Genomic DNA, 25,997 nt, shown 5'->3' with positions numbered 1-25,997 from the left:
CTCAGATAAATCTCAAAAGATACGGTCTCTTAAATAGTTGGGAAAGGAAGGTATTTTTAACACTATTCTAACTGTAAGAAAACCTATGAAATAAAGGACATTTTTTGTAGTTACTGAAACATACTAGTAAGCAGCAATCAACAATCAAAAATCACTGTACTCACCTGTAGCCAGAGATCACAGAGGCATCTAAAGTATTCAGCCTTAAGTTTAAGAAAGCTATGAAACAGTTCTAAATCATCATGCCATCAAACCCACTAGGTCTATACAAACCCTTTTTCTTTTCTTACACTTTATACAAAACACACTTTAATTAGATTGATTAAATGGTTTAAAATAAGAACCTTTAATAATTCTCTTTCTCAACGAAAGAGAAAAATCAATGTTTCTAGATATGAAGTTCCTTAGGAAACATCATTTACTCATTTTGAGTAAATTTACAGTACCATAATTTAAAACAGTATCAAAATTTCATGATAGCTTAATACTGTAAATTTCATTAAGTCCTATCTTTGTTTACAGGATACATGTTTTTGTTTTTTAAGTTCTTCAAACTATTACACTGGCAGAGTATATCCTTTCCATGATTCCATGGATTGATCTTCCCTACTCCCTTTAAAACAAACATATATATATTTTCAACTGGGGCTGGGAAGAAAGCAATGCGGAATTCAACTGCTGTTCTTGTAAGAATTAGTTCTTAAATTCCAACTATATGATAAAAGTTAAGCAAGGTACAAGCTACCTTTCAACTTACCCTTTCTCTATTTAATTCCATTTGCACCTGCCCTCCAATACATGTAGTCACAAAGATGGTTATTTTTGCAAGATCAAAATTTTAACTGGTATCAAGTTCTTAAAGTGTGAACAAAAAGATATGTAAGAAAAATAAAAAATGATGCAGAGTCAAATGCCTCATCAGACCACTTGGAACACGCTTATAGGCTAACGGAAGCACAGCAGAAAATGCAGGAAGGAAACCACTGCCGGACTGGGAGGCAATTAAAAGCATCTCCACCAAGATATATCTTTTTAAGTTTGCGTGTGAATACCAAAATGCCAAATGCCATACTAAAGAGAAATTTAATAATTATGAGCTTCCATTCATATGTCCTCTAAAGGCCTTGCCATAAATACTCTATGAAATTTTTAGTACTATGCACACACAGAACAGAAAAATGAGACCTGGAGTGTGTGTGCATATGTGTAGTAAATTCTAAAACTTTTTGAGGAAGAGATGAGAGGTTCCTTAACATGCCAAATCTGATGCAGACATAGCAATATAAATAGCATTTGTGTAGCACGTCACTAGTTTTAAAAGTCATTTCCCCTACTTTATCTTTGACTCTCTAACCCTACGTTTTAGGAAGGCAAGAATTACCTCCTCAGAGGAGCGGCTGGTAGTGCCAGTACAGAAGACCTTTGTCTTCGCATTCATAGTCCACTGCTACTTTCAGGACACCAGCCTCTCCTAAGATAAATATTTGTGAAAAACGCACACATTCTTAAAAATAAATACACCTTGGAGAGGAATCTAAAACGCCCTGATTCTATTTCTAACTTCTCCAATGCAATCCTACTAAGACAGCAAGCAGATTTTTAAATGGACTAAGAGAGTGGGAAAACAGCTCTACTGGTACAATTTTTATATCATCAACAAGATTACAATAAAAACAGATTATTAGCATTACAGTAACAACAGACACGAGCTAGGCTGCTCTAGATAAAAGGCTTCTTTTACAAAACCTTGTTTTATAGGCAACTGATTATTCCACACACACAACTTTTATTAAGTCTAAGTTCATTTTCAATATCAATATTTTCCCAAAAGGAACAAGATACCACATATTACAATGTTACCAATATTTCAAATGACAGAATCAATCACTTTTAACAGTCAGAATTCTAACTCAAGTCTTTCAAAAATACAAATTGTCTTCAGATAAGATTCTTTTAAACCTGACTAACAAACACTAAATCTCAAGTATCATAGTCCTGCTGCTGGGATACCTGCAACATTTTTCATTTTTCTTGTTAGAAAAGAAAACCCAGGATGTATTTTCTTTTCAATTAAATAGATATTAATTCAACTGTGCCTACTATGTGATACTGGTGCTCACCCTGGGACCTTTTAAATCATCTAATCAGATAACAGTCTCATTCTATACAGAGGACAAAAAGTTTGACATATTTCCTCAAATAAATAAGATTTTTTGTCTAAATTCTGGCAAATCTCAGGAAGCCAATAAAGAAGACAAAGTTTTGCCTTTTGAAATATGGATTTTAAGCTGGTTATGAAAACACAAAAGAGGCAGAATGCTTGACCCTCCTCCTTTCCTGTCCAAGGGATTGAGAAAAAGACCTGCTCCAGGAAAGAAATCTTGTTCACCTTAGCTTGATTTGAATTAAGTATGGTAGAGAGGAAGGCACCAACCAGGGGCCTAGTAGGTAGGTCACCCCCTGTGTCCTACTGAACAAGAATTTACCTGCCCTGTAAGTTTCAGTTCTTCCTCAACTACCTGGAAATTGCCTACCTCCTTTAAAAGTCCCCCCACTACCCGCCCTTACTCCTTTATCCAAAATGACATATATAGCCAATTTTACCTCACTGTCCTTGGAATTTTCATGCTTATATAAATTCCACTTGTACAAGTATTAAAATTTGATTTTTCTCCTATTAACCTGTCTCTGTTAATTTGATTATTAGCTTAGCTAGAAGAACTTAGAAGGTGGGAAAAAAAGTATTATTTTTTTAGCCTATACACCAACACAGAAGACGTTATTAGGGCAATGAATCTGAATTTCCAGTGTTAGAATCAAAACAAGAATCTGGACATAAAGAAAGTGTTAATACTACAGACAAGAAATTCCAGGGTTCATATTATCAGGAATATAAACCAAGGAGGCCCTCAAGAGGCTGAACAGCAAGAGTCATGGATTGCTTCAAAGAACTAAAAATTCCAAGATGAAAGTTAAAATTTCAACCACACACAACTCGCATCTGTTAAAATCAGAAGATTCAAATGCTAAAGAGGAAAAAATAAAGTTTTTGATTAATACACTTAAATAAAGGGAAGTTTTAAATCCAAAGAATCAGTAGAAAAATAAAATGCTGCCAATGGTGTCATATATGGAGGAAAAAGTAATACATGTCACTATAAAGTCCAAGATGTAATTAATGAAAACTTTTCCCTAATCAATAGAAAAGGTATTAATATACCGAATGTAGTAGATATTTAACAATTTTTTCAAAAAACCTAGAGACATATATACATGAGTACACAATTACCTCAGGTCACTGAGTCATTAATAATTTTCTTGTGAACCTAAAAGATTGCTGATGAGGTTATTATTTAAAAAAGGGTAAAGGTAAAAAGGGGTGCCTCTCTTTAGAAACAAATAAATAGCAAAAAACTATCTATAATTCTGATACTGAAAACCTCTCTGAGAGAAGATTTTTAAATAAATGCAAAAAGCCTATGAGTTTATAAAATAATGAAACATGAGGTCCTAAACATGCTATGAATAATATGAATAGCAACATTTACCTCCAAAGGAATAATTTCTAACAGGAATACAATTCCCTTTTTTTTTTTGAAGGACATGAAGATTAATATAAAAGTAACTCACTGTTTAGAAATCTGTTGATTCTGGAAAATCTGGGTTTCAGTCATGCCCCAATCAGCAGGCATACGACTGGCAAAGAAGTTTGTTTCCTCAGGCCATTCTGATGGAATGCGAGAAAGCTCAACCCAGTGCTTAACTTTTTAGTGATTATTAGATTGTTTAAAGGAGGTACGAGTAGATACAATAAATACGGAATAAGATGATGTGTAAAAGAACTCTAAATGTGAGAGTAAGGCATTTTTTTAAGACGCATAAAACCTATGAATCTTAAATGGCCACATTCTTTCTTCTGTAGAAGACCTGGCCACTTCAGTCCACTAGAACATCGTCCTTTTGAACCTGTTCGACCAGGTTATTTAAGCGCTGTCTCAGGCTAACCAGGCTGCTGCACAAGGCACAGTTCCCCTCAAAATGCCTCCTACAGTTAACAGTGCTGTAAACTCTGAAGTGAACTCTAAACACGGAAACAAACTTGCAGAATTCTATTTTTGTGTATTTACTTGAGGAAGAAAACAGAAATACCCAAAATACACACAAAACAGTGTATTGTTTGATGCGCTAGAGTAAGGAAGGGATACAGAGGTAAAATGATTCGACAAGATTCATGCACACATGAAGGTTACGTTTACTGGGGAAGACACACTGGAAAATTTCAGGTAGTGGTAAGTGCCATGAAAAAACCAGTGAAGTGTGAGAAAACTCTGCTGCTTCCCACTGAGGGGGTGACATTTAGCTGAGACAGGATGAGAGCACCGCAGGTCAGGTACTCTGAGGCAAGCGAGCTAAGCAGCAGAGACACAGCGGAACGGGGCTTGCGAAGGCCCTCAGGCAGAAGAGAGCCTGAGGAGCGTTTCTGGGCAAGCGAGCCCCAGAAGCAGGGGAGCATCTGGTTCAGCCCTTCGGGACTTAAACTAGCTGGGGAACGAGAGCCCACTCACTGAAGCGGTGAGCACAGTGAGCTTTCACTGCAGACCTGCTGTAAGGTTCAGGAGGCAGAGGGATGGAGGAGGGAAGAAGTCCTAAGACACAAGGGTTAGAGTGCTGACGGCACGACCAAGAGCCACGCACCAGGAGGCATGGCGACAGTGGAGAAAGAAAGGCCCGAGGACCCGCAGCTCACAGGAATAGTCGGCCAAGCAGAGGAGGGCCGTGCCCCCGACACCTGTGCCCGTGGAGGCTGCGGGTGGGGCCGCCGAATGAAGCTGTTTCCTCAGGGATCTTCGGGGCAAAAGGAGTCACAGAAAACATGCTGGAGATGATGAGGTTTTCGATCCTTACAAACCGTTAAGTTGGTAATAAATCATAAGCTAATATTCAAAGATTTCCTTTCTACAAAAAAAAAAAATTGAAGGCAGATGCTACCTGAAGACACCACCAGTGCTTCTTTTAGGGGGAGGGCGGTGGGAGTGTAATCCAACTGAAAAGTCGCTGTGTATCTGCATCTTGTTTGGAGTCGTGGTTACACAGGTGTACACATGTGTCAAAATTCACAGAACTTAAGATCTATACATACGTAGATTTTATCTCTAAAACGAAACACAACGGAGTTCAAAAAAGAATTCGACTAATGAAAGCACACTCAACTAACCCAAGATGGAACAGAACTATTTAAAAAAAAACACAAATGTCTCTACACCAAAAAACTGTAAGATTGAACAGATCACATCTAAATTAAAAAATTAAAAGGCAATAGCTGAAGTAGTTCCTGTAGGAATTAAACCACAAAACGTGTGTAATCTTTACTGCTGGGCCTCTAGACCAGAGGGGCTGTGTTTTATTTTGTAGTCCCCAAAATAAAATGGGTTCTGAGAAAACTTTAATATGGCCAAAGACAAGTAACCAAAATAATAACAACGTGAAGAGAAACTAAATAAATGACAGCTTGTATGAATTCATAAAGTAAGTCCACTGAAAGGGGCCCCAGGGGGTTATTTTAGGTGATTAAAATAGGGAAAGAAAGGCAAGAAAGCCAGTGAAGGCAGGAAACCTTTAATTAAAAAGTTGTGAGGTCTCGGTGTTCCCCAAAACACCACGGGCCACACTCCATTTTCTGTGCACGACCATTCCGTATAATGTAAGTGTCCCAACCTGAACTGTAAGCAGATAAAAAGTATCATTTTAGTGATCATCTTCAAAATCAAAACCGGATTACCAAGTGACTGGCTTTTGCTTATGGGAATAGCCACATGTTGGGCTGAAAATATTTCTGTCTGAATTAAAACCATGAATTATTAACAGAATATTCAGGTCCTTAGCAGTCTCTTGACCATTCCGACTGCCTCCTACTGCGGTTACACACAATTTTAAGCTTCCTAAATTATGTCACCGTCCTGCTGGTAAAACGTCAATGGTTCCCTAAAGTCATTCCAAATACACTTAAAATAATGATTTAAGGCCTACAGTACAGCTCTTCAGCTCTCTTATTTCTATCACTCCTCGCAAGTACCTCATTCTTCTAACCAAACTAGAAATATTCTACCAAGGGCATTTTGTCATCTCCCTCCTTTCTTATGTTGCTTTTTTATTTTTTTAAAGACCCCACAATTTACTGTCAAAATAGCACAATCAATTTCATGGCCCCACTGCCCCCTACTCAACTGTAGCTTTTTCTCCTCTGACTCTCCGGGTTCTGTTACTCACAGATAAAAATAATTATACTGAGAATTAAATCACAATGAATATCCATATAATGCTTTACCTTTCACAAAATCATTTCTTATCTGCCATACTAACCTATTACCTCCTCTATCATAACAATCCCTAAAGCATCAATATTTCCTGAATTGGAATATTTTCACTGAATTAAAATATTTCATAATCTCCTGTTATTAAAATACCCTTCAGGTATACTCCCAATTTAAAAAGGAACCAAAAGGGGGGGAGGGAGGCTCAATTTAAAAATACAACTGCCAAATGCTTCATAAGAAATATTTTATTTTATAATGGAAAAAAATAAACTGCCTCCCCAAATTAAACACCCATACATGATTGTCTGAAAAACCGTAGTTTACTTGGAAATCTGTGGTATAGAACTGGTAATCATTAAATCCTATTTAATTAAATATGTAACTCCACTTAATTTTGTCCTTTATGTATTTTACTATATTATGTATCTATGGACATCAGACAGTTCAGACTCCTAAAAGGCTGAACAGACAACTCTGACTCCAAAAATCCAGCTTCTCACCAAGTCGGACATACTAGTTTCTGGCTTTTCTATCTTCGCAGCCCTCTTCCCTGTCTTTTGGTCTGTGACAATAGAGAATAAAGGTAATTGTAATTTTGAAAACTTTAAGCTCTGTACACTTTACCAAAAACGGAAGCTATTTTCAGTACACAATTTCATCCTTTTAGAACTGTAAAGAGATCATATTCAGTCATCATAAAGGCGCCCAATATATCTGTTAAACAAATAAAGTCCTAAGACTCTCGCGTGTAGAAGTAAGATATCCGTTTGTTTTCTGTTGCCCTGAATGCTTCCTCTTGGTTGCAAATGTACATTTGACTTCAATGTCAAATCATGTCATTTCAGAATATTAAAATGTACAATAACTAAATACACATTTAATTTTAAAACAAATCATTCTGACCTCTATCTTGATTGGTACGACTAGATCACTTCCTAAAATAAAGTCAGGAAAAGGACAAGCTTTGGCGAATGGCAATGATGAAAATATCATTCATTTGCCTAATCATTCTTAAATTTTAACTGATGTACAGGGAATGGAATTGAAGTCTAGAGGCCAGTGCTAGAGAAATGCTTTCTGCTAAAGGTATGCTTTGAGCGGAGGTGGGCTCGCTCTGTTCCATAAGACACTAGTCTATTCAGTGACACTTCCTGTCACTGTATGTGAAGTATCATGTGTGGCCATGATTGACTTAACAGCTGGTTTCCAGACTGACAAACTACCATTAAAAGAAACCAAGAAGAATTGCTTTATAAATCCCATTTTTTCAAAACCCTAAATCTAGGAAAACAGAACCAAAATCAGCAAAGGAGGAATGGTACATAAAGGCAAAGAATCTTAAAAAGACCAAAATGATTCAGATGAACCACACAAATCTGCCTGGGACATCTAGAAAATATATATAAAGCCCATTTAAACAAGGGGGAAGATCAAGTTCCATTCTGTCAGTTAACTGGAGTCTGTCACCTTTCTGAAGTGAAGAGGGGACGGAATAACAACCTCGAATTTAACTTACGAAAATTTATGACCTGGCAAACATCTGAGGTTTTTCTTTTATTGGCTATTTAACAAAACAACTAGAGTGACCACACAAATAAAACTAAGGGATATTGTCCATTCTTCTGTTTCCTCTTCTACAAAAGACTATTTCCAACATCCTAACCAACTGTTACAAAAACAAGTGTTATCTCACAGTATCTGTCCACCTAGGGATAAGTTCTGAAACTTTGTTACAGAGCACAGCTTCAAAAAAACTTATGTTTCCCCCCCACACACACAGCCCACAGACCTCATAAACAGCCAAGAAATAAAGCACTTGAAAAAAGAAAACATGGATAATATTAATAAAATAATCCGTGCTCATATCCCATAACTATCAGCCATTCTGCTTCATACCTTGTCAAATGAAGAAAGGTGGCCCCAGTAGGTGGCTGCGACTCTGCCACTCCATCTATTTAGAACTGCAAGCTATTAGTCTTTTCCAAAATTTCTCGGACTCTTTAGGAAGGGTACTTTATTTAGTCCTCTAAAGGGATACTAAATTATTTTATATATGCTGACCCCATACTGAATAAAGAAAAAAGTCCATTTTCAAAGAAGAGGTCTCAAAATGTTAAATTCAAGTTCATTTATCATCTAAAAAAAAAAAAATCGAATTTCACACACTTCAATGGGAAAGTACAACTAAGAATGTCAATTACAGACAAGAATATTTAAGCTAGTCAACTGCTTTTATGTAAAGCACTCACAAACCCTAAGTGGTAAAAGACAAGTAAAGCTATGCTTTTCACACAATTTTTTCAAAACTACTTAATATCTCAATTCTGGATTCAAGCATTAACTTTTAGAGTCAACTAGTATGTGTGTGGATATATAGTCAGTTCTCAACAAACACAGGACTTGGGGGAGGCATATTAAACAGAATAAGATGCATACCCCTTATTAGCCAAAAGGTTATTTTGATTTTTCCCTCAAGTCTTAAAATGTTACACACTAACATCTTACCAAGTGATTTCTTCCAAAACAAAGCTGGAATTAACATGTAACCAACAGGAAGCAAAAGTCATCCCAGCAATGTGTGTATCTTAAATGTTCCTGGACAATCATAATGCAATGTGCTCGAAGGTACAAAAGCTCCATGAATCAACTGACCTTAAAATACTATATACGTAGGGGATTCTAGGCACCAGGCTAAATTCTAAATAGTCTCTGAATATTACAAGCGCTTATTCAGTAAGAGGTAAGAATAAATCAGTCCTAACTTAGGCACAACTGCCCTATGATTAACCAGAAAGACACCAAAATTATTTTTTTTTAAAGTCGATGTTCCTATTCCATTCGATTCTAACTAGGCCGTAAAGCAGTCTGCGAGCAAATCCTCCATTCGAAAAGGAAATCCTCTACTCCTCTAAGTGCGAGGCCCGCTGAAGTGTCCAGGTGTGAATCGCTCTCCCAGGGTAACTGTCCCTTGCTCCTGGGGGGAAACTTCAGTTCCCAGGACCATTAACGCTGTCACAGTCTCATCTCGTGCCCCTGCCTAAAGCCAGAAGAAAACCTTAGAGTTGGGTGGGATTTTTAAGTCCTAACACGTGGGGGTCACAGTTAGAGAGGTCTTTCACATGGGGGGCAGGAGGATGCTGATAGGCAAGTGACCAGGTGGGTGAAAGGGCAACAGAGGGTCCTGGACTCTCACGACCCCTCAACTCTAACCCCTGCGTGGGGGAAAGGTGGGAACTAGAAAGTGTCCCCACCGCCAGGTCGCTTTCTTCACCCTCCTTCACCCACGACTCCGAGGCCGGTGCCTCCGCGGGGAGCCCCGGCTCTGGGGCCCAGCCCCGCGGGGAGAGGGGAGGCATTTAGGCCTCGCCTGCCGGCGGCCCCCCTCCCCGGCCCGGGCGGGAGGGGACCCAGGAAGCCGCGCCCGGTTCCCGGGGGGTGGAGGGCCTAGGCCGCGCCTCCCAGCCCAGCGGCCTTAGGCCTCGGCCCGCCCGAGGCGGGGCCCAGGGGTCGGGGCGGCGGGCCGGGCGCCGGCTCACCCACCTGGGTTGCCAGTCATTCCAGCTCCGCGGGTACTTGGTGCCGCCGCCGCCGCTGCTCAGCCGAGACCCCGGGGCTCTGCGGCTCATTACCTTCCCCGACACGACATGGCCAAGCGCCGCCGCCCGAAGAAGCGCGAGTCGCCGCCCGAACCGGCCGCCGCCGACACTCCGCTCCGACCCGGGGCTGAGAAGGGAGCCGAGAAGGAGGCGGCGGAGGGCGGGGGAGGCGGACGGCCGTTCCGGGTTCCGCCTGGGCCCGCAGCGCAGGACGAGGAGGCGGGAGCGGCGCGGAGAGGGGGAGGCGGAGGAAGGGGAGGCGACGTCTCTTCCAGGGCCGTACGCGGCCCACGACGCCGGGGCCCAGAGGGCGGAGGACAGCGAGGAGGAGGCGGTGGCGACGGCCCCTCACGCTCACACAGCCAGAGCTTCCCTGCCTCCCGGCTCCGCCCGCCGCGCGCGCGCACGGCATGCTGGGAGCGGGGGCGGGGCCGGCGCCCGCCGAGGCAAGGGGCGGGGCGGGTGGGCGTGGCCAGCGGACCGCCCTCTGGCGCTCGAAGCTCGCCACCACGCCCCGCGGGCGCGCCGAGGTCCGGGCCCCGCCGCGGGGGCTCATGGGAGAGGGGATCTTCGCTACCCCGCTACACGGACACCCGCCCAGCCCGCCCCGGAAAGCACCTGACCCTCGAGGGCCGGGCGGTCAGGTGTAAACAGGCATCCAATCCAGGGCCTGGGTGCCCTTTCGCGCGCGGGCGCGCACACACACTTGCGCTTAGGGTTCACGTGCGCCTACCTTCCCCACCCTGTACGACAGAAAGTGAAAATGATAAGAGAGCTTGAATATTCACCTACTAGCGCCCACCTGAAATGTGCCAATGGAGTTCTGACGCCTTGACCATTTCTTCACATTGCAAAAATCTAAATGGAGAAAGAAGGGGAGTACCCACGACCACCAACGCCTGTCCTCGAAACGCGAAGTGTGCTTTGAAATCCTTTCACCCTAGCACCTGCCAGCAGGAGTCTGGCTAGCGGGCAACAAACCTGAGCAGTATCCCCCCCGCACCCCCCGCCCTAGTTTCCCCTAAAGACTTACTAAAGAACCTAACACATAATGTGGATGCAGATACAAAGACAAAAGATGGGCAAGATGCACATCAAACAGGTAACAGGAATTGCCTTGAGGATGGATAGTCAAAGGGTCTTAACCTGATCTGCCCAGAGCGTCTTAAACCATTGTTTTATGTTGCAAGAAAAAATTCTTTATCACTGTGTCATTTAAAATTAATACCAGAAGTATTGGAAGATTACAAGATGTTGATATCTATACACATATTCCTTCAGCCTTTGGCTCCTTGCTTATCCCCACCAACCCCTCACTAAACTATGATCCTGCCCGTTCTTAAGAAGGATGGAAAGTTAAGAGTTTCAAATGGAACTCCACCCCCCACCCCCCACCCCTTTCAGGAAAAAGAAACTCCTGCTGTGAGCCAGGGCTGATTACTGACTCAACAGCAGAAATTACCACTAGGTCAGCCCCACGCATGGTCACCCACATGTGTAAAAAGGTAATTTAATATAATTTAATAATACATTTAAGTTAAGAGGGATATATCCCACAGGAACACACTACACCCTAAAATTTATCCTTGTCCCCTATACTTTCCCACCTCCCTCCTGCTGAGGAAAGAGGCCTTATGAGAGGTGTCCTTTAAAATTTCCTCTTCCCTATTCTCCTGTGCAGAGAAAAAGTCCCCCTTGAATCAAGTCCTATCATTAGAGTCCCCTGCCCATATGGTCCTCTGTGGGAAACTTATTCCTGCCACACAGTGTTTCATTTTTGTTTGTTTGCAGTTAATGTTGGATTACCTAAGCAGTAATGAATACATTGCCCTCGTGTAAGTTTTTAATGCACAACCTAATCGTGATTTATTCTTTCATTTAACGTTCAGCAAAATTTATTGAGCGTCTGTTACCAAGCAGTTGGAGACAGGATTAGTGATTGAGGCTCAATCCCCGTCCTCATGGAACCCTTGGAGGAGGGGTCAAAAAGAGAAATCTATCATAAGAAATGACTGAAATGTTTATGTTTGCCCTGTCTCCAGCACCCTGCAAGCCTGTCTTGGGATCTGAAAACAAAGTTTCCTCTCCCCAAACTTTTTCCTAATTGTGCATTCCTAATGTCCTTAGACCCATTTTCCCCAGACCCTTTACTTTTTATGCACCAGGTGAGCTGATGTTCCCCTCCTCTCTGGCCCCCTGGAGCAAAGGGTCGATGTGGCCAATTAATTATTTTGACTTCCTTAACAAGCTGATTGCTATAACGATGCAGTGACCAAATGAGGTCAATTCAGATTCCAAAGGGATGTGCAGCAGAATCACTAGAACCTTAGACCCCTGGAAAAGGTTAGAGGACTTCTTACCTTTCCAAATCACACAATACCAGCAGAGTAATTTGAGGAAGGGCTCTGGGTTCAAGTTCCAACTCTTCCACTTAAAAGCCGAGGGAGCACTTACAAACTCCCGACTCTCACAGTGTCCCGGGTTCTCCTTTGCAAAATGGACATGATAATAGTGCCAACCTCCTAAGTGTGCTGAGAAGATTAATAGAGATATTGCATGTAAAATGCTTTGCGCAGTGCCCGCCGCACAGTGAGCAATCAATAAGTGATCGTTAAAAATACGATCTACGACTTCTCTGAAACACGTGGTTATTTTGATATTTGACCAAGGAAGGAGAAGAAGAAGAAAAAAAAAGTAACCGGCATGGATTGTGCTGGGTTGCTCAAACTATTGGCTCTTATCATTACTTTCTGTACGTCTCCCATAAAAATAATTTAAAATATTCAGTCCTGGCAAAGCAGAGGTAGAAGGGCACAGAAGGTAAGGGACTGCCATTAGGGAGCGGCTTCCTGGAAAGCAATTTAACGGTGTGCATCTAAAGACCTAAAATTGTTGATACCTCCCCCCCTCCCCACCCCCAAGTAATTTCACTTCTGGGAACCCATCCTAAGGAAATCTGCCGTACTGCAGACAAAGCAACTTTCTTAAAATAAAAATCAGATCATGTCGCCATCGTACTTCAAACCCATCAATGGCTTCCCATTCTTCTTAGAATAAAATACAGACTTGCCACTACTAAGAGCCTATCAGAACCCCTAAAAGCCGGTTCCTCTTACACTGCAAATATCCCAGATTGAATCCTAACGGTGGTTCTCAATTCTGTCTTGACGGTAAAATCCCCACGCCTACGCTGTACCCGAGGCCAATGAAATCAGAACGGCTCAGGGTGGGCCCAGGTATCAGTATTTTTTAAGACTTCCCCAAGGGATTCTGATGTGCAGTCAAGGTTTAGAAACACTATTTTTGAGTCCCTAAGCACTGAAAGGAAGTTTCTGGTGCCTCCCCCCAACCTCGCCTCTCGATATACATGAGTTATAAAGATAATTCTAAATCGCTGGGGGAAAAGAATTGAAAGCCCAGTTTTTCCCATGGCAGCCACTTGCATACTTTCAAATCGATCTATCAAATATGATCAACTCTCGAAACGTAAAAATAAAAAATTCGTTTCTTATTTCTTTTGGTGGTTCTGCTTCACTGGTTCCGTTAGCATCTCTCCTCTCGACTCCAGCCATAGGGACCAATTTTCTGTTCCTAAAACACACCAAGCCTTTCCAGCCTCTGGGCTTTTTCGCTTGCTGTTGCTTGAGCCTTCAATGCCTTTCTTACACTTGTTCCCCTCGGCCAACAAAAAGTCAGCCAGCTGACTTTGTTAATGGGAGGAATTAAATGGAAATTGGCAAAAAATACAGACGAAGGTTAATATTCCAGCAGCAAAAAGGATTTATTCAGAGGGGAAAAAGAAAGCATTGCAATCCAGTATGTGCGGCCATGGTAAAGCCACACGCAAGTGTACAGGAGAGGAAGTTCTTTTATAGAGGGGAAGAGGAAGTTTTGGGGTGGGGGATGGTTTATAACAGTAGCGTTTCTCCCATAGGGCTTTCGAAAACTGACAGAGGATGTAAATGCTCTCCCTCCAGACCCTCCTCATTCCTGCCCTGGTTTAAGTCTCGGTCAGTTCTGCCCGTGTTCCACGGCCCATCTCATTCTGAGAGATTTTCCCTGATCGTCCAGCCCAAAAATGCTGACCAATGCCCTTTCCAGGTACCGTCCGTCACATACCCTATTCATTGGTACCACCCGCCAACCGCCATCTGCAAGTACTGGGCTTCTTTGCATATTTATTACCTGTCTCTCTCTCAGGAGACAGCTCTGTCTGTGAAAGCAAAGGCCATACCTGTTCCACCTCTATCCGGTCACATAGCACAGAGTCTGACCAGAGTAAGCACCTGAAAATAGTTGTTACTAGGAGGAATGAAATGGAAATTGGCAAAAATACAGACTAAGGTTAATATAAAAGTGTTATTGTCAGTTTCCTTATTAATAGCAAAAAAAAAAAAAAAAAAAAAGACATCATCTCAATGCCCAACAACGGGAAACTGATTAGGAGATGGTATGTTTGTAGCTGGAATTCTCTGCAGCCACTGAAAGTTGTATTTATGATGAAATTGGGAAAACAGTACGTTAACATGGTTTTTTTTCAAAGCGTGAGATTCAGAAGTGGACAAGTGCTATGATCTCAACTCTGTTAAAAGAAGGGGTTTCATAGAAAAAAGATTAGAAGGCTATGTATTAAATTTACCAAATATTGATGTTCTGTGATAAATGGGATCACGGGTGATTTTTATCCTGCTTATTGCTAGTTTCCTAATGCAGAAGTGGTAGTTATAAAACAAAATTAAAAAACAAAAAAACACTAAAAGTAAGCATTTGATAAATATGTGTTGAATGAACGGACAAAGAATGAATACTCGGTGTGGGCCTGACTCACATAGACCAATTAAATAAACTTTGGCCAAGGCATTGAGACTTAGCTCTAATAATAGCGACCAACCCTAGCTAATATTTATTGAGCATTTTCTAATGCCACGCCCTGAGCCAAGTGCTCTGTGCGGCTTACTTCACGGAATTCTCCCAAACCACGTTAATGAGGGAGGGTTCTCTGATGCCAAGAGGAACTAAGTAGCCTGCCCAAGTCACCCCGCTGGTAGCAAGCAGGGACTGTCACAGGCAGGGACAGAAGGGACATTTGGTCCCAACCTCACATTTGTCAAAGTCCCCAGATTTAGACCTTTGACGTTATTGCCCGCTGAGGTTATGCAGAGTTACAGTGACACGCTGAAAAAAAAAAAAAAAAAAAAAGTCTGGATTTTAAAACGCGTGTCCCCTGACCAGCCCACACACGTGTAGGGGCGAAGCATGAACACTTCATAATAAATGATATTATCACCTGGTGACTAGGTTATTATATAGCATTGTAGCCCCCCCCTTGTGTTAAAAATGTTCCATTCTAAAAAGAAAAACTCTTAAAATACACCATGCATTTTGTGCCCTGTTTGCTATTTCTCAGATTTTTAACATGCTCAGAGCCTCAAACACTGAAAGCTGACCCGAGCCTTTCCTAACTTCTGAAAGACCCTGGCTCCAGTACTGTGAGTGGAACCGACCCCAGAGTCCTTAACCACCATGACTTTCCCAAATAGATCTCCAGATTCCTAGATAGACACTGAAATGTATATCCCGAGCAAACAAAAGATAAGGCTTTCTCTCTTTTGTTTCCTTTAATCCCCAGAGCCAGCACGGGATTAACCCCAATTAGGCACCAAGCACAGAGGAACAGAGTTCTCAAAAGGAGAAGCCTTGAGTACAAGAACCATTTTTAAAACCCAATCTTAAAAAGCAAACCCACATCTGAGACGCATTACAAAAGATCTTTTAAAAAGAAAAAACCAGTAGCCCTCTTCTTCCTGCTCCCAGCTAGGTAACCTTTGTCACAGGTCAGGCCCCTTTCGTCAGGGCTATTTTTACAGCGGGTTTTCAAGTTGGTGCTGGAGGAATTTGGCTGGGAAATCTCATGACACATTTGAAATCGCCACTCGGGCTGCCTCGGCTTGGGGCAAAGGCCAGGCTTCTATGAATCAGGGCACAAGACGTGCTGTCCAGTGGCTCCTGCACTCTCTCAAACAATAGGGGGGCGCCGATGCCCAGCCAAAGCTATTTGTGACTTAGGAAGTGGAGAAAATGCAAGAGTGAGAACCCCTCATGCTTGGCCCCGCGGCGCCCAGTTTCCGTGGGGATTCTGAAGGAGCCACCTCCTTTGCTTCTCGAGATTAAAGCAATATCAGGGACATGTGTAAGTAAAATGCAGATTATGTAAATGAAATTTCCAGCAGCCATTCATTGCCATCGATAGTTTGTGCAGTTATCATTCAGGATTTCAAAAAGATATTCTGTGTGCGTCTGTTTCCTCTACCTAGTAAACGTCTTTCTGAAGAATCAGATTGTATGGACCCCAAATTTGTTGCTTCCAATGCTAATTGACACAAAGCCTTGTTTGGCCAGAGAGTGCATCTCCCTTTTTCTCTGGCTTTTTTAGTAAGCGTTCCTAGCAATGCAGACTTTGGTTTCCTTCCCTGTTTTAATCTGAGGTTTCTAGTGTCTTCCTTTGGGTTCTTACCCAATTCCAGCCTTCTTAAACATCTTGCCTAACGTCGGGTCAACCAGAATTGGGTTGAAAGCGCAAAGATGTTAATGTGTGATGGGGACAGAAAAGAGGAAATGTACAGATGCAAGTTAAAACGAGGTACCTTCAGTATTTGCTGTCACCACTTAGATGTCACCCAAATCTGATGATGATGATGATGATGATGATGCTACAATTGACAATAACAATAGCCAACATCTACTGGTCTCTTGTTACCCGCCAGGCTCTGTGCTAATAGTTTTATATAACTAGCTTATTGCTCAATGAATCAAGGTAAATACATAAAGGTGGTTGCTCCTCTTACTCCCATTTCACAAGTGATGAAACAGAGGCTTACAGAGGACACAATTTGTGCAAGGTCACATAGCCAGGACATAGTAGAGCTGGAGCTTAAACCCACATCAGTTACCTTGCCTGTGTTCATGCTGCCCCTCTAACTTACTTCAGCCAACAATCAACTTCATCTATCAGTTTGTGTGAGTAGCCCATGTTCTCGAGAGCAATCAGGTGTCACAAGTTTAATTCATTATAGTTAAAGAGTTCAAGAGTCCGCCAAGAGAAGGATAAATATCTCACTTCAGAACTTCTTGCTGAAATAGAACCGTTCAGCCTCTTCGTGGACTGCTATATGTGTCATAACTGAAATGATCCCTTTGTCTCATGCCAAGGAGGCAACCGAAAGCTTATTCTGGAAGGTTCCTTGTGCTAAAATGATTTGAAGGTCACAGTGCTTGGCACGATGGTTGGACCCTCCCCCCCCCCAGCCATACCACCTGAGAGAGGAACCTCCCTGCTGGGCCCAGGAAGAAGCTTCTCAGAAAAAGCATGCCTTGAGGTGGCTTTTGGATGCAGGCGAAGCAGATGGCTGAGTATGACATCACCTCGGGTAAGAGAAACAGAAATATGAAAATAATAGGATTGTAGGAAAATAATAGCCTAATCTCTAAATCGTCAGCAAGTGTCTGGGAAGCGTTTATTCCTAGCAAATGCCAGGGATGGAAGAGAATTAATAAATGACAAAGCCTGGCCCTGTTATGTTCCCCAATTTAAAAACAGATACCACATTTTCCACCATTTTGTTAAAATAATGAAGACTACCGCCTGAGAATTTGAATTGTATTTATTTCTAACTATCGCCTTTCCTCAAATTTGGAGAGGTAAATACTATCAAATCCTCATTTTCACATAGGGAGAAACTACACTAAGAAAATGTAATAACTTGCCCCTGGCCACCCAGCTGGTAAGTGGCAGAAACTGGTCTTGAACCTTGGGCTGTCTGATGTCAAAGACATCCCCTACCTGTGGGGCACATTGGGAAGAACATTTTTCTGACAATCCTATAATGTGTCAAAGGATACTGTGAACAAGTGAAAAGGTGACCCATGGAAGGGAGAAAATATTTGCAAATCATATATCTGAAGAGGGGTTCATATCCATAATATATAAAGAACTCTTATAACTCAACAACAATGAACGGTAAGATTTTAAAAATGAGCAAAGGACTTGAAGACTTTTCTCCAAAGACATACAAATGGCCAATAGGCATATGAAAAGGTGCTCAACATCACTAACCATTTAGGAAGTTCAAAACTACAATAAGATGCCACTTCTATCCATGAGGACAGCTATTACAACTAAACAAACAAAGATAATAATAATGAGTCTTGCTGGGGATGTGGAGAAATTAGAACCTTTGTGCACTGCTGGTGGGCATATAAAATGGTGCAATCACTATGGAAAACAGTACGAAAGTTCCTCAAATAGAATTGTCATATGATACAGCAATTCTGCTTTTGGGTATATACTCAAAAAAAAAAAAAATTGAAAGCGGGGACTCAAACGGAAAACTATACCCACATTTATTGCATCATGATTCACAATAGCCCAAAGGTGGAAGTGACCCAGGTGGCCATCAATGGATGCATGGATAAACAAAATGTAATAATATCCATACAATATTACCCAGCCTTAAAAAGGAAGGAAATCCTGAGATATGTTACCATATAGATGAACTCTGAAGACATTAGGCTAAGTGAAATAAGCCACACACAAACAGACGCATACTCTATGATTCTACCTCCATGAGGAACTTAGAGCAGTCAAATTCATAGAGACTGAAGCGGAAGGGTAATTTCCAGAGACTGGGAGGAGTGAGGAGAACGCAAAGTTATCGTTCGACAAGTAAGAGTTTCAGTTTGGGAGGATGACAAGGTTCTGGAGATGGATGGTAAGGATGCCAGCACAGCAGTGGGAATGTACTAAACGCCTCTGAACTGTACACGGGCATAGGGCATTTTACATGATTATATTTCACAATTAAAAAATGGTAAAGAGAGAGAGAGAGAGAGAGAAGGAACAAGTCACAGGAGCTATTGACTGCTCTCTACTTAATAACTCTGCCTTCCCTATGTTAACAGGAAAGAAAAACAACCTCTCTGATTTTTAAAAATTAAGTAACAATTTAAGTTATTTTTCAAGTTAAGAAATAATAGATTTTTCTTGCATGGTACTTATAGAAATACTTTTTAGATTAAAAATATTGCTAGTACCAATTTGTCCATCAGAATAGATTTGGGGGAAACTGCTGAAATCTCAATAACCGTATTCAAACTTTTTGCGAGAAAGAACATATGACCGAGAGCGGTGGTTTGAAGTGACATCCGATATGACAGCCACTTGCCACCTGTGACTACTGAACATTTGAAGTGTGGCTGGTTCCCATTGAGATATGCTGTAAATAAAATACAGACCAGCTTTCAAAGACTTATTACCAAAAACAGAGTGTAAAATATTTTATTAATAATTTTTATATTGATTATATGAAGTGATAATATTTTGGATATGCTGGGTTAAATAAAATATATTATTAAAGTCGGCGTCACCTGCTTCTCTTCGTATAAGGGATGCCTACACCGTATCTGGGCAGCTCTAGAGACGCAAGCTATTTGGGGGGCCTGGGCAGCTTGTCGGCCATCTCCACTGAGAATTCTCTCTCCGGGTCTCCTCACGAGAACTAACCTTTCCACCCTTCCAATCAACTGTTGCATGCAATTGACCTGAACACCTAAAGGCACTCCCGCTTTTCTGACCCTATAGAATTATCTTAACCACATTTAAGGTACTTACGTGTACTGAATCTTAATTCCCTAATCAAATCAATATGGTTTGTAAGAAGCCTCTGATTTGGGGTGAGAAAACACACAATAAGTATTCTATACCTTCTACCTATCTATATCATGACAGACATCAACAATCAATCACAGCACTACATCCCTACAGACAGACATTAAGAATCAATCATAGGACGTGGATCCATAGCGTAGTAGTGAGCACATCTGCTCTACACACGGAAGGTCTTGGGTTGGCACCCCAACGGAGCCATGGTCTATAGTCTTCAGCCATTGCCACCCTGAATAAGACTTGATGTCTGACCTCAGAAGCTAAGCAGGGTTGGACCTGGTTAGTACTTGGATGGGAGACCACCTAGGAAGACCAGGTGTTGCGTGTTGCAGGCATAAATAAAATAAATTTTTAAAAAATCAATCATAGCATATTCCCCCCCGCCCCCAAAGCTCATTGAAGGTCTTATTGTCATTTTCAGTACAGACCTCCGGGTAACTACTACCATTGATCAGAGCTGTCATGACAGAAGAAACCTACCTGCCATTTCTGTAATAGAGTCACTTAGTGAACAGGATTGATAGAGGGAATTCAGCAAACAGACACAAGTTTAAATTTCTTTCTCTTTGCATCGCAGGCTATGTAACAAAAAACTGAGTCTGATCAATGGCTTTATTAATAGTGGCCTTCAATAGAAACATGGGAATTATCTACATACTTAGACACACTATCATTAAATATTCAACGAAAAATGGATTCCCTAGTCAAATAAGTGAGAAACACCGGGTTTATAAAAAGAATGATTTATTGCGACTCTCCAAGGTGATCTAGTGCGCTTCCCAATCTATCCGACATAGAATCCTATTTTCACATCTTTAGGAGCTATGTTCTAAGAAGCATATTTTAAGAAATACTGTTCCAAAGATTAAGGCTGATGTTTTATTTTTGAAAATGGGAGAGAGGAGTGACATCGATGCCACTTGAAACCCAGGCATTTGTTGCCATCAATTATGTGATGGTAACAGGCAAGAGATGAATCATTATGGTTATTTAGAGTGGAAGACAACTAGACATGGCCTGACCCAACCTTTGCTGATGAAGGAACTGAGGCTCAAGGAGCTTACGTGTCCTGCCCAAGGTCACCAAGCACATCAGCATCTAACAAATTGGAAAGCTTAAAAAAATACAATAAAATCTGAAGTGGCTCAGAACTATCACCTCCATAATCTCGTGTCCCATCGAATACCCTCATCTATCATTTGTTTACCTGCAAGAGAAAATTACACTTTGCAGGAGGAATGTGGATATAACTCCTTTCCGCTGAACAGAAATAGAGAAGAGATTTATTACGGCAGAGAGCAATCGAGCCTTCAGATCTCGCTCGGCCTTCCCGAGGAAGCCGAGCGAAGTGAAAATTCATGTTGGAGCTCTTTACATAAGTCTCAGTAAGACGCGCAATCTTTCTGAGTCTTGGTAGTTTCATCTGTGACATGGGGAGCAGACTACCTCCCCATCGCACCTGTGTGAAGATTAGAATTTTGGCTACAGGGTGCCTGGCCCATTGTAGATGCTCAATAAGTAATGTTATCTAGCGCTACTATTTTTAATGTTACATTACAAACTCCTTGGAGTGAGGGGTCGGGTCTGATGAAAATCATGCAGTAGCGATTCTTAACTTGTAAGCAGCAGGTTGTGTTGCAAGGTGTATGCCTCAGAGCTTGTTTCCCATGGAGACGGCATCCGGGCAATTCTGAAAAGCCATTTAAACAATAGGATGGTCTAAACGATTGCACGATTGCTTTTTTTTTTTTTTTTTAATCAAAAAGCAACACCGATGTGATACAAATACAACAGAAAAGGCTCCTCCAGGTTATTTTTTTTACAACTGATGTTACAAGGATTTTTGCTTGTCATGAGTTGTGCTTGAGATTCTAGGGCAGGTTTATTTAGACTAAGAGCAAGAACTACATACTTGATTCTGAAGGGTGCTTCTAGGGATGTTTGAAGGCCTTTAAGATGGATGATTCTTGGTTTTTTAATTTGTCTAATTGCTCTTAAAAACATATAACTTTGCTTTTTCTTGAGCCTATTATCTCCGACATTGTTTTCACACTTAGGCTCAACGTACCATCCTTAGGCTGATGATGACTCTCAAATTTGCATCTTTAGATTACATTCTTATCAATTCCTCTTCATACTTGGCACTCGTACTAAGTGAGTGATCTCATCCACGTCTTGACTATAATGTGCTCAAAACAGAACTCTTGACTCAAATTTGCTTCCTCGCAAGCCTCCCCTATATCAATCAATGACATTGCCATACACCGATTTCTCGGGAAGCCTCCTTATTTATTGGGGCATCTCACTTAACTCTCCCACTTGCTCACCTCAGAGTAGAAACCCCATCTCATTCTTTTTTTTTTTAAATCAATTACGATTCCTGGCTTATAATGGGTCCTTAAATATGTATCGAAAGACTAAACCAGAGACACAGATAAGACTACACAAAAAACAACAGATACATTAAAAAGGGAGAAGTGGAATTCTATAGGAGTCCCGGGGTATCCCTTAGTCTAGAGGTCATTACTTGGCTGGTCCCAGGTGGACTACGGTCTCAGGAGTATTTTGTGCAGTTTCCAAATTCTGCAAACAGAACAAAACAAAACAAAAGTTATCTTCGTTCCCAATATTAAAAAATTGGGAAATTGCGAAAAGCCACATATATGTGTGTGTATGTATGTACGTATGTATATGTGTGTGTGTGTGTATTTTTTTTTTTACTTCCCTTGAAACCCGGTATCACGGGACCCATATTACCACAGGTTACAAAGAGAGGAAGGATGAACGGTATCTGCCCTTAGTCCCATTTAGAGTTCCACCCTGGCTCCCGTAGGCGTTTGAATTTGCAACCTCAACTGCCGTTATTACAGAAGCGAGACAACCGAGGCCCAGTATAGCAAAGTGACTTGCTATGAGGGACCCAGGTGTCCCTGCTTCCAGCCATGACATCTTTCCATGCCCACCCCCCCCCCCAGCACAAAACACGCAGGTATTCTGAAGATCTTGTTTGTCACGACTACGCATAAACGCATACATAACAGAGATGAGTGTACAGTCACATCTTACTCTCAAGATGATGAAAAAGACTATGGGGATTGGGTAATAAAAAAAAAAAAACGATCCTGTCAGCTACAAAAAAAATTTGCAAGGCAATAAAGTTTCCATTGTCTTTTGTCACAAAGTCGGCCTATTCTGATCTGAAGCTCTTTTCACTTCCTTAAGAAAATAGTCAGTCCAGGTTAATATTTATTCCAATTCTGAGTCAGCGTTGGTTTCACTTACTAAGTCACTGGTCTGTGATCCGGTAAGAAATGAATGAAAGAAGAAATTGGAGGGCGGGGTGGACAGAGGATAGGAAACAACTGGGTCTACGGCCACGCCACCCTGAAGGAGCCCGGTCCCATCTGACCTCGGAAGCTGAGCAGGGTCGGACCTGGTTAGTAAGTACTTGGATGGGAGACCACCTAGGAAGACCAGGTGCTGTAGACGTAAAAAATAAAAATAAAATACAATAAGGAATCGTAAACTGACCAGAAAAACAAAAGCAGCACCTGCTGGACCCAGTTCAGTAAATCGTGAACCTGTAAGTCAGAAGCTTCAGGCACAGACTTCAGATTGCCTTTTTTTTTTTTTTTTTTTGTACCCCGGGCCAGCGCTCGTCACATTTCACTGTGCTTGGGATCTTGCACAAGCGCAGACTGAGTCAGCAGGTCTGGGCTGAGGCCTGAGAGTCTGCATTTCTGGCAAGCCCCCAGGGCATTTGACACTGCAGGTCCAGATACCACACAGTCCTGAGCAGCCAGGCCTGAGAGCAGACGCCTGGCTCTCCAACGCCTGCCCTCTGAGTCACCTGGGGGATCTTTAAGAACTAATGATACTTGAGTCTCACTGCCAGATTCTGATTTACTTAGTGTGGGTGAAGCCGGGGCAGGAGGATCTTTCAAAGCTTCCCAGGGTGGTGATTTCCTACCTGTAGGGTGCATCGGGGTCACCTGGAGGGTCTGTGAAAACACATGGATTGCTGGGGCCCACCCTATCCGGTTTCAGTTCGTCTGGGTGGGGCCTGAGAATTTGCATTCTGACAGGTGCTGCTCGTGCTGCTGGTCGGGAGAACCACCACCTGTAGCTGAGGAAGAGGAGAGAGACCACACAGACGGCAGCTGCCACCTGTGTCGCCAAAGGGAGGCCCTGGTGCTCACGTAAGCAAAAGCGCTTCGGTAAACCTAAACCGGCAGTGCAAAGAAGCTCTGTTGGCTGCCCTCTCGCCTCCTGGGGAGGACTGCCCACCAATCACAGCCAGCCTATGGCCCCTGATTGATGCCACGAGACTTGCCAGCTCTCCGACCTGCCTAGTCCATGTGGACAACACCCTTTGCCATATTTCAGGCCAGTTGTAACCCCTGTAACATATAGGGTGGTGGCTTTGTCCCCAGAGAGCTGGTGCTGACAGGGAAGGGGAATGTCTGCGCCTGGGCACGCTGGAGATCTCCCACCAAGACTGGACGATCCCATCCAGCTACCCGGGGGCTCGGCAAAGGGCGGAGGGCTACTCTATCTATAACCACAGGGACATCGAGATGTGGACAAAAAAATAAGAATTCTCTTTTGGGGACCAGATGGAAAAATCAGAATTATTCCTAAAAAAAAAAAAAAAAAACACTCAAAAAACAAACAAACAAACAAACACTGAGCTTCTTACTCCAGAGTTATTTTCCAAATCAGTATGATCTTTTCTCCAGCTTTTAATTTGCTTTTTACATTGAAAATAAGAAAAAGGCTGCAGATTCACAACTAAGCTTCAAGAGGGAACACAAGAGAGACCCAGCAGATTTTTTAAAATATTCGTTTTTATCTTCCCCACCCCCAATTTTTTTCTTTACCTATTTATTGTCTTTCGGGGACATATTCATGAGCAGTAGTCTGAGTGAGGTAGCACTTTTGAAAAAATTGAAATAGATTTGACATATAACACTGCATTAAATTTAAGACGTACGCCGTGTTAATTTCGTACATTTATATATTGTAATATTATTGCCATTGTAGCGATAACGAGTGCTTGTATCACGTCATCTAATGATCATTTCCATTTAGTAGTTGGAACGATTAACATCTAGTTTCATAGCAAATTTGACAATATTGTTGTCTATAGTCACTGTGTTGTGCATTAGATCTGTAGGACTTAGCTTGTCGCGAGTCTGTTTAATCCTTAGAATAAAACAGCGCCAGAAACGAGGGAAGGACACTACCATTTATCAAGCACCTACCATGTATCAGGGATTCCACAAACCTCTTGGTCTTCATCAGTTTACAGATTGTGGTAGAAACCTCCATGATCACTAGGAGTTATTTCTATCCGGAATTTCTTTGGAAAAAAAATTTTTTTTTTAATCAAAATCGTCTGCTCAGATAAAGCATTCTCACGAGCAAATGACACAGATATCAAAGCAACACATAGAGCTGGGAATGTACGTGGGCCATTAAGCCATAGAAACTTTTGAGACCTGCAATGGTGGCCACTAAAACTCCTGCCGAGAACTGCTTATTTAATGACACCACAAACGAGTTTGAGCAATTGCTTCTAATGGTTTTTCCAGCCCTGTGGGGGACCCGGGCAGGGTTGGTGGCGGGTAAGGTTAATTTTTGCCTGTCGGCAGAGATTTTAAGTTTCATTTTATGTAAACCATAAATTATATAGCAAGAGGAAGCCATGACTTCGGCAAAGACCAATTTTTCTTCCCCCTCCTGAATACTATATCAAACATTGGCCTTGAAAATGACTATATGTTCGTTTATTTGATAGATATGTTTTGGGACTCACTACGTGCCAGGCTCTGAGTTTACAAGGGCGAACATAACGGGACATCATCCCTGCCTTCAAAGACCTTTAGAACCCATACGAGAAGCAGATATACGTAAATATACAACCCCAAGCTGTGTATTGAGACTTGTCTCTTTGCTGCAGAGATACAAACCCAAGGGGTACCTATGAGAGGAAGAGAACAAGGAGATCATTTCTGTCGGCCTCTGGGGAAAGTGGTTTTGGCTGGGCCCCGGGGGCAGAGGCAAGGGAGGTAGGTGGGGAGTGTGTGCGCGGGGCCGGGAGGAGCATTTCGGCTAGAAGTGAAAGGGCCTCGGGGTGGGAGAGAATATGGCCACTTCCAAGAACTGAACCGAGAACAGTGTAGGAAAGAGGATGGATTAGTCACGGCTCTCCAGAGAAAGAGAACCAATAGGAGAGAGAGATATATGGAGAAGGGGTGAGAGAGAGAGAGAGAGAGACTTATTATAAGGAATTGGCTCACACAATCACGGAGGCTGAGAACTCCCACAGTCCGCCGGAAGCCCAGGAAAGCCAGTGGTGCCCTT

At 42.1% G+C, this 25,997-nt stretch overlaps 1 protein-coding gene, 1 long non-coding RNA gene and 1 pseudogene across 4 annotated transcripts in view; 1 reads left to right on the top strand and 2 right to left on the bottom strand.

Annotated features, from left to right (window-relative positions):
• The window catches only part of SMG1 (SMG1 nonsense mediated mRNA decay associated PI3K related kinase), an 86,612-nt gene extending 76,333 nt beyond the window's left edge, over positions 1-10,279 (bottom strand). Inside the window, exon 1 of one of the 2 annotated variants that reach the window (XM_016156919.2) lies at positions 9,855-10,279. In XM_016156919.2, the coding sequence (XP_016012405.1) occupies positions 9,855-9,940 (86 nt within the window). In that variant the 5' untranslated portion in view covers positions 9,941-10,279. The remainder of the gene's footprint in view (positions 1-9,854) is intronic. The other variant, XM_036225869.1, reaches the window with a different exon arrangement.
• Positions 10,280-20,394: 10,115 nt separating this feature from the next.
• LOC118606811 lies at positions 20,395-23,713 on the bottom strand. 2 transcript variants are annotated; one of them, XR_004952640.1, is made up of 3 exons: positions 23,602-23,713; positions 22,159-22,214; positions 20,395-21,321 (listed from the first exon to the last, which is right to left on the bottom strand). It is a non-coding gene; the product is annotated as an uncharacterized LOC118606811 (long non-coding RNA). The 2 variants fall into 2 exon arrangements; XR_004952639.1 differs by lacking the exon at positions 20,395-21,321 and having other exon boundaries at positions 21,388-22,214.
• Positions 22,998-23,120, top strand: LOC118607322 (annotated as a pseudogene).
• Positions 23,714-25,997: the final 2,284 nt, after the last annotated feature.

The sequence above is a fragment of the Rousettus aegyptiacus genome, unplaced genomic scaffold, assembly GCF_014176215.1.
Source record: "Rousettus aegyptiacus isolate mRouAeg1 unplaced genomic scaffold, mRouAeg1.p scaffold_m13_p_8, whole genome shotgun sequence".
NCBI lineage: Eukaryota > Metazoa > Chordata > Mammalia > Chiroptera > Pteropodidae > Rousettus > Rousettus aegyptiacus.
The sequence above is the reverse complement of the archived record's forward strand: the minus strand, read 5'-3'. Positions and strand labels throughout refer to the sequence as shown.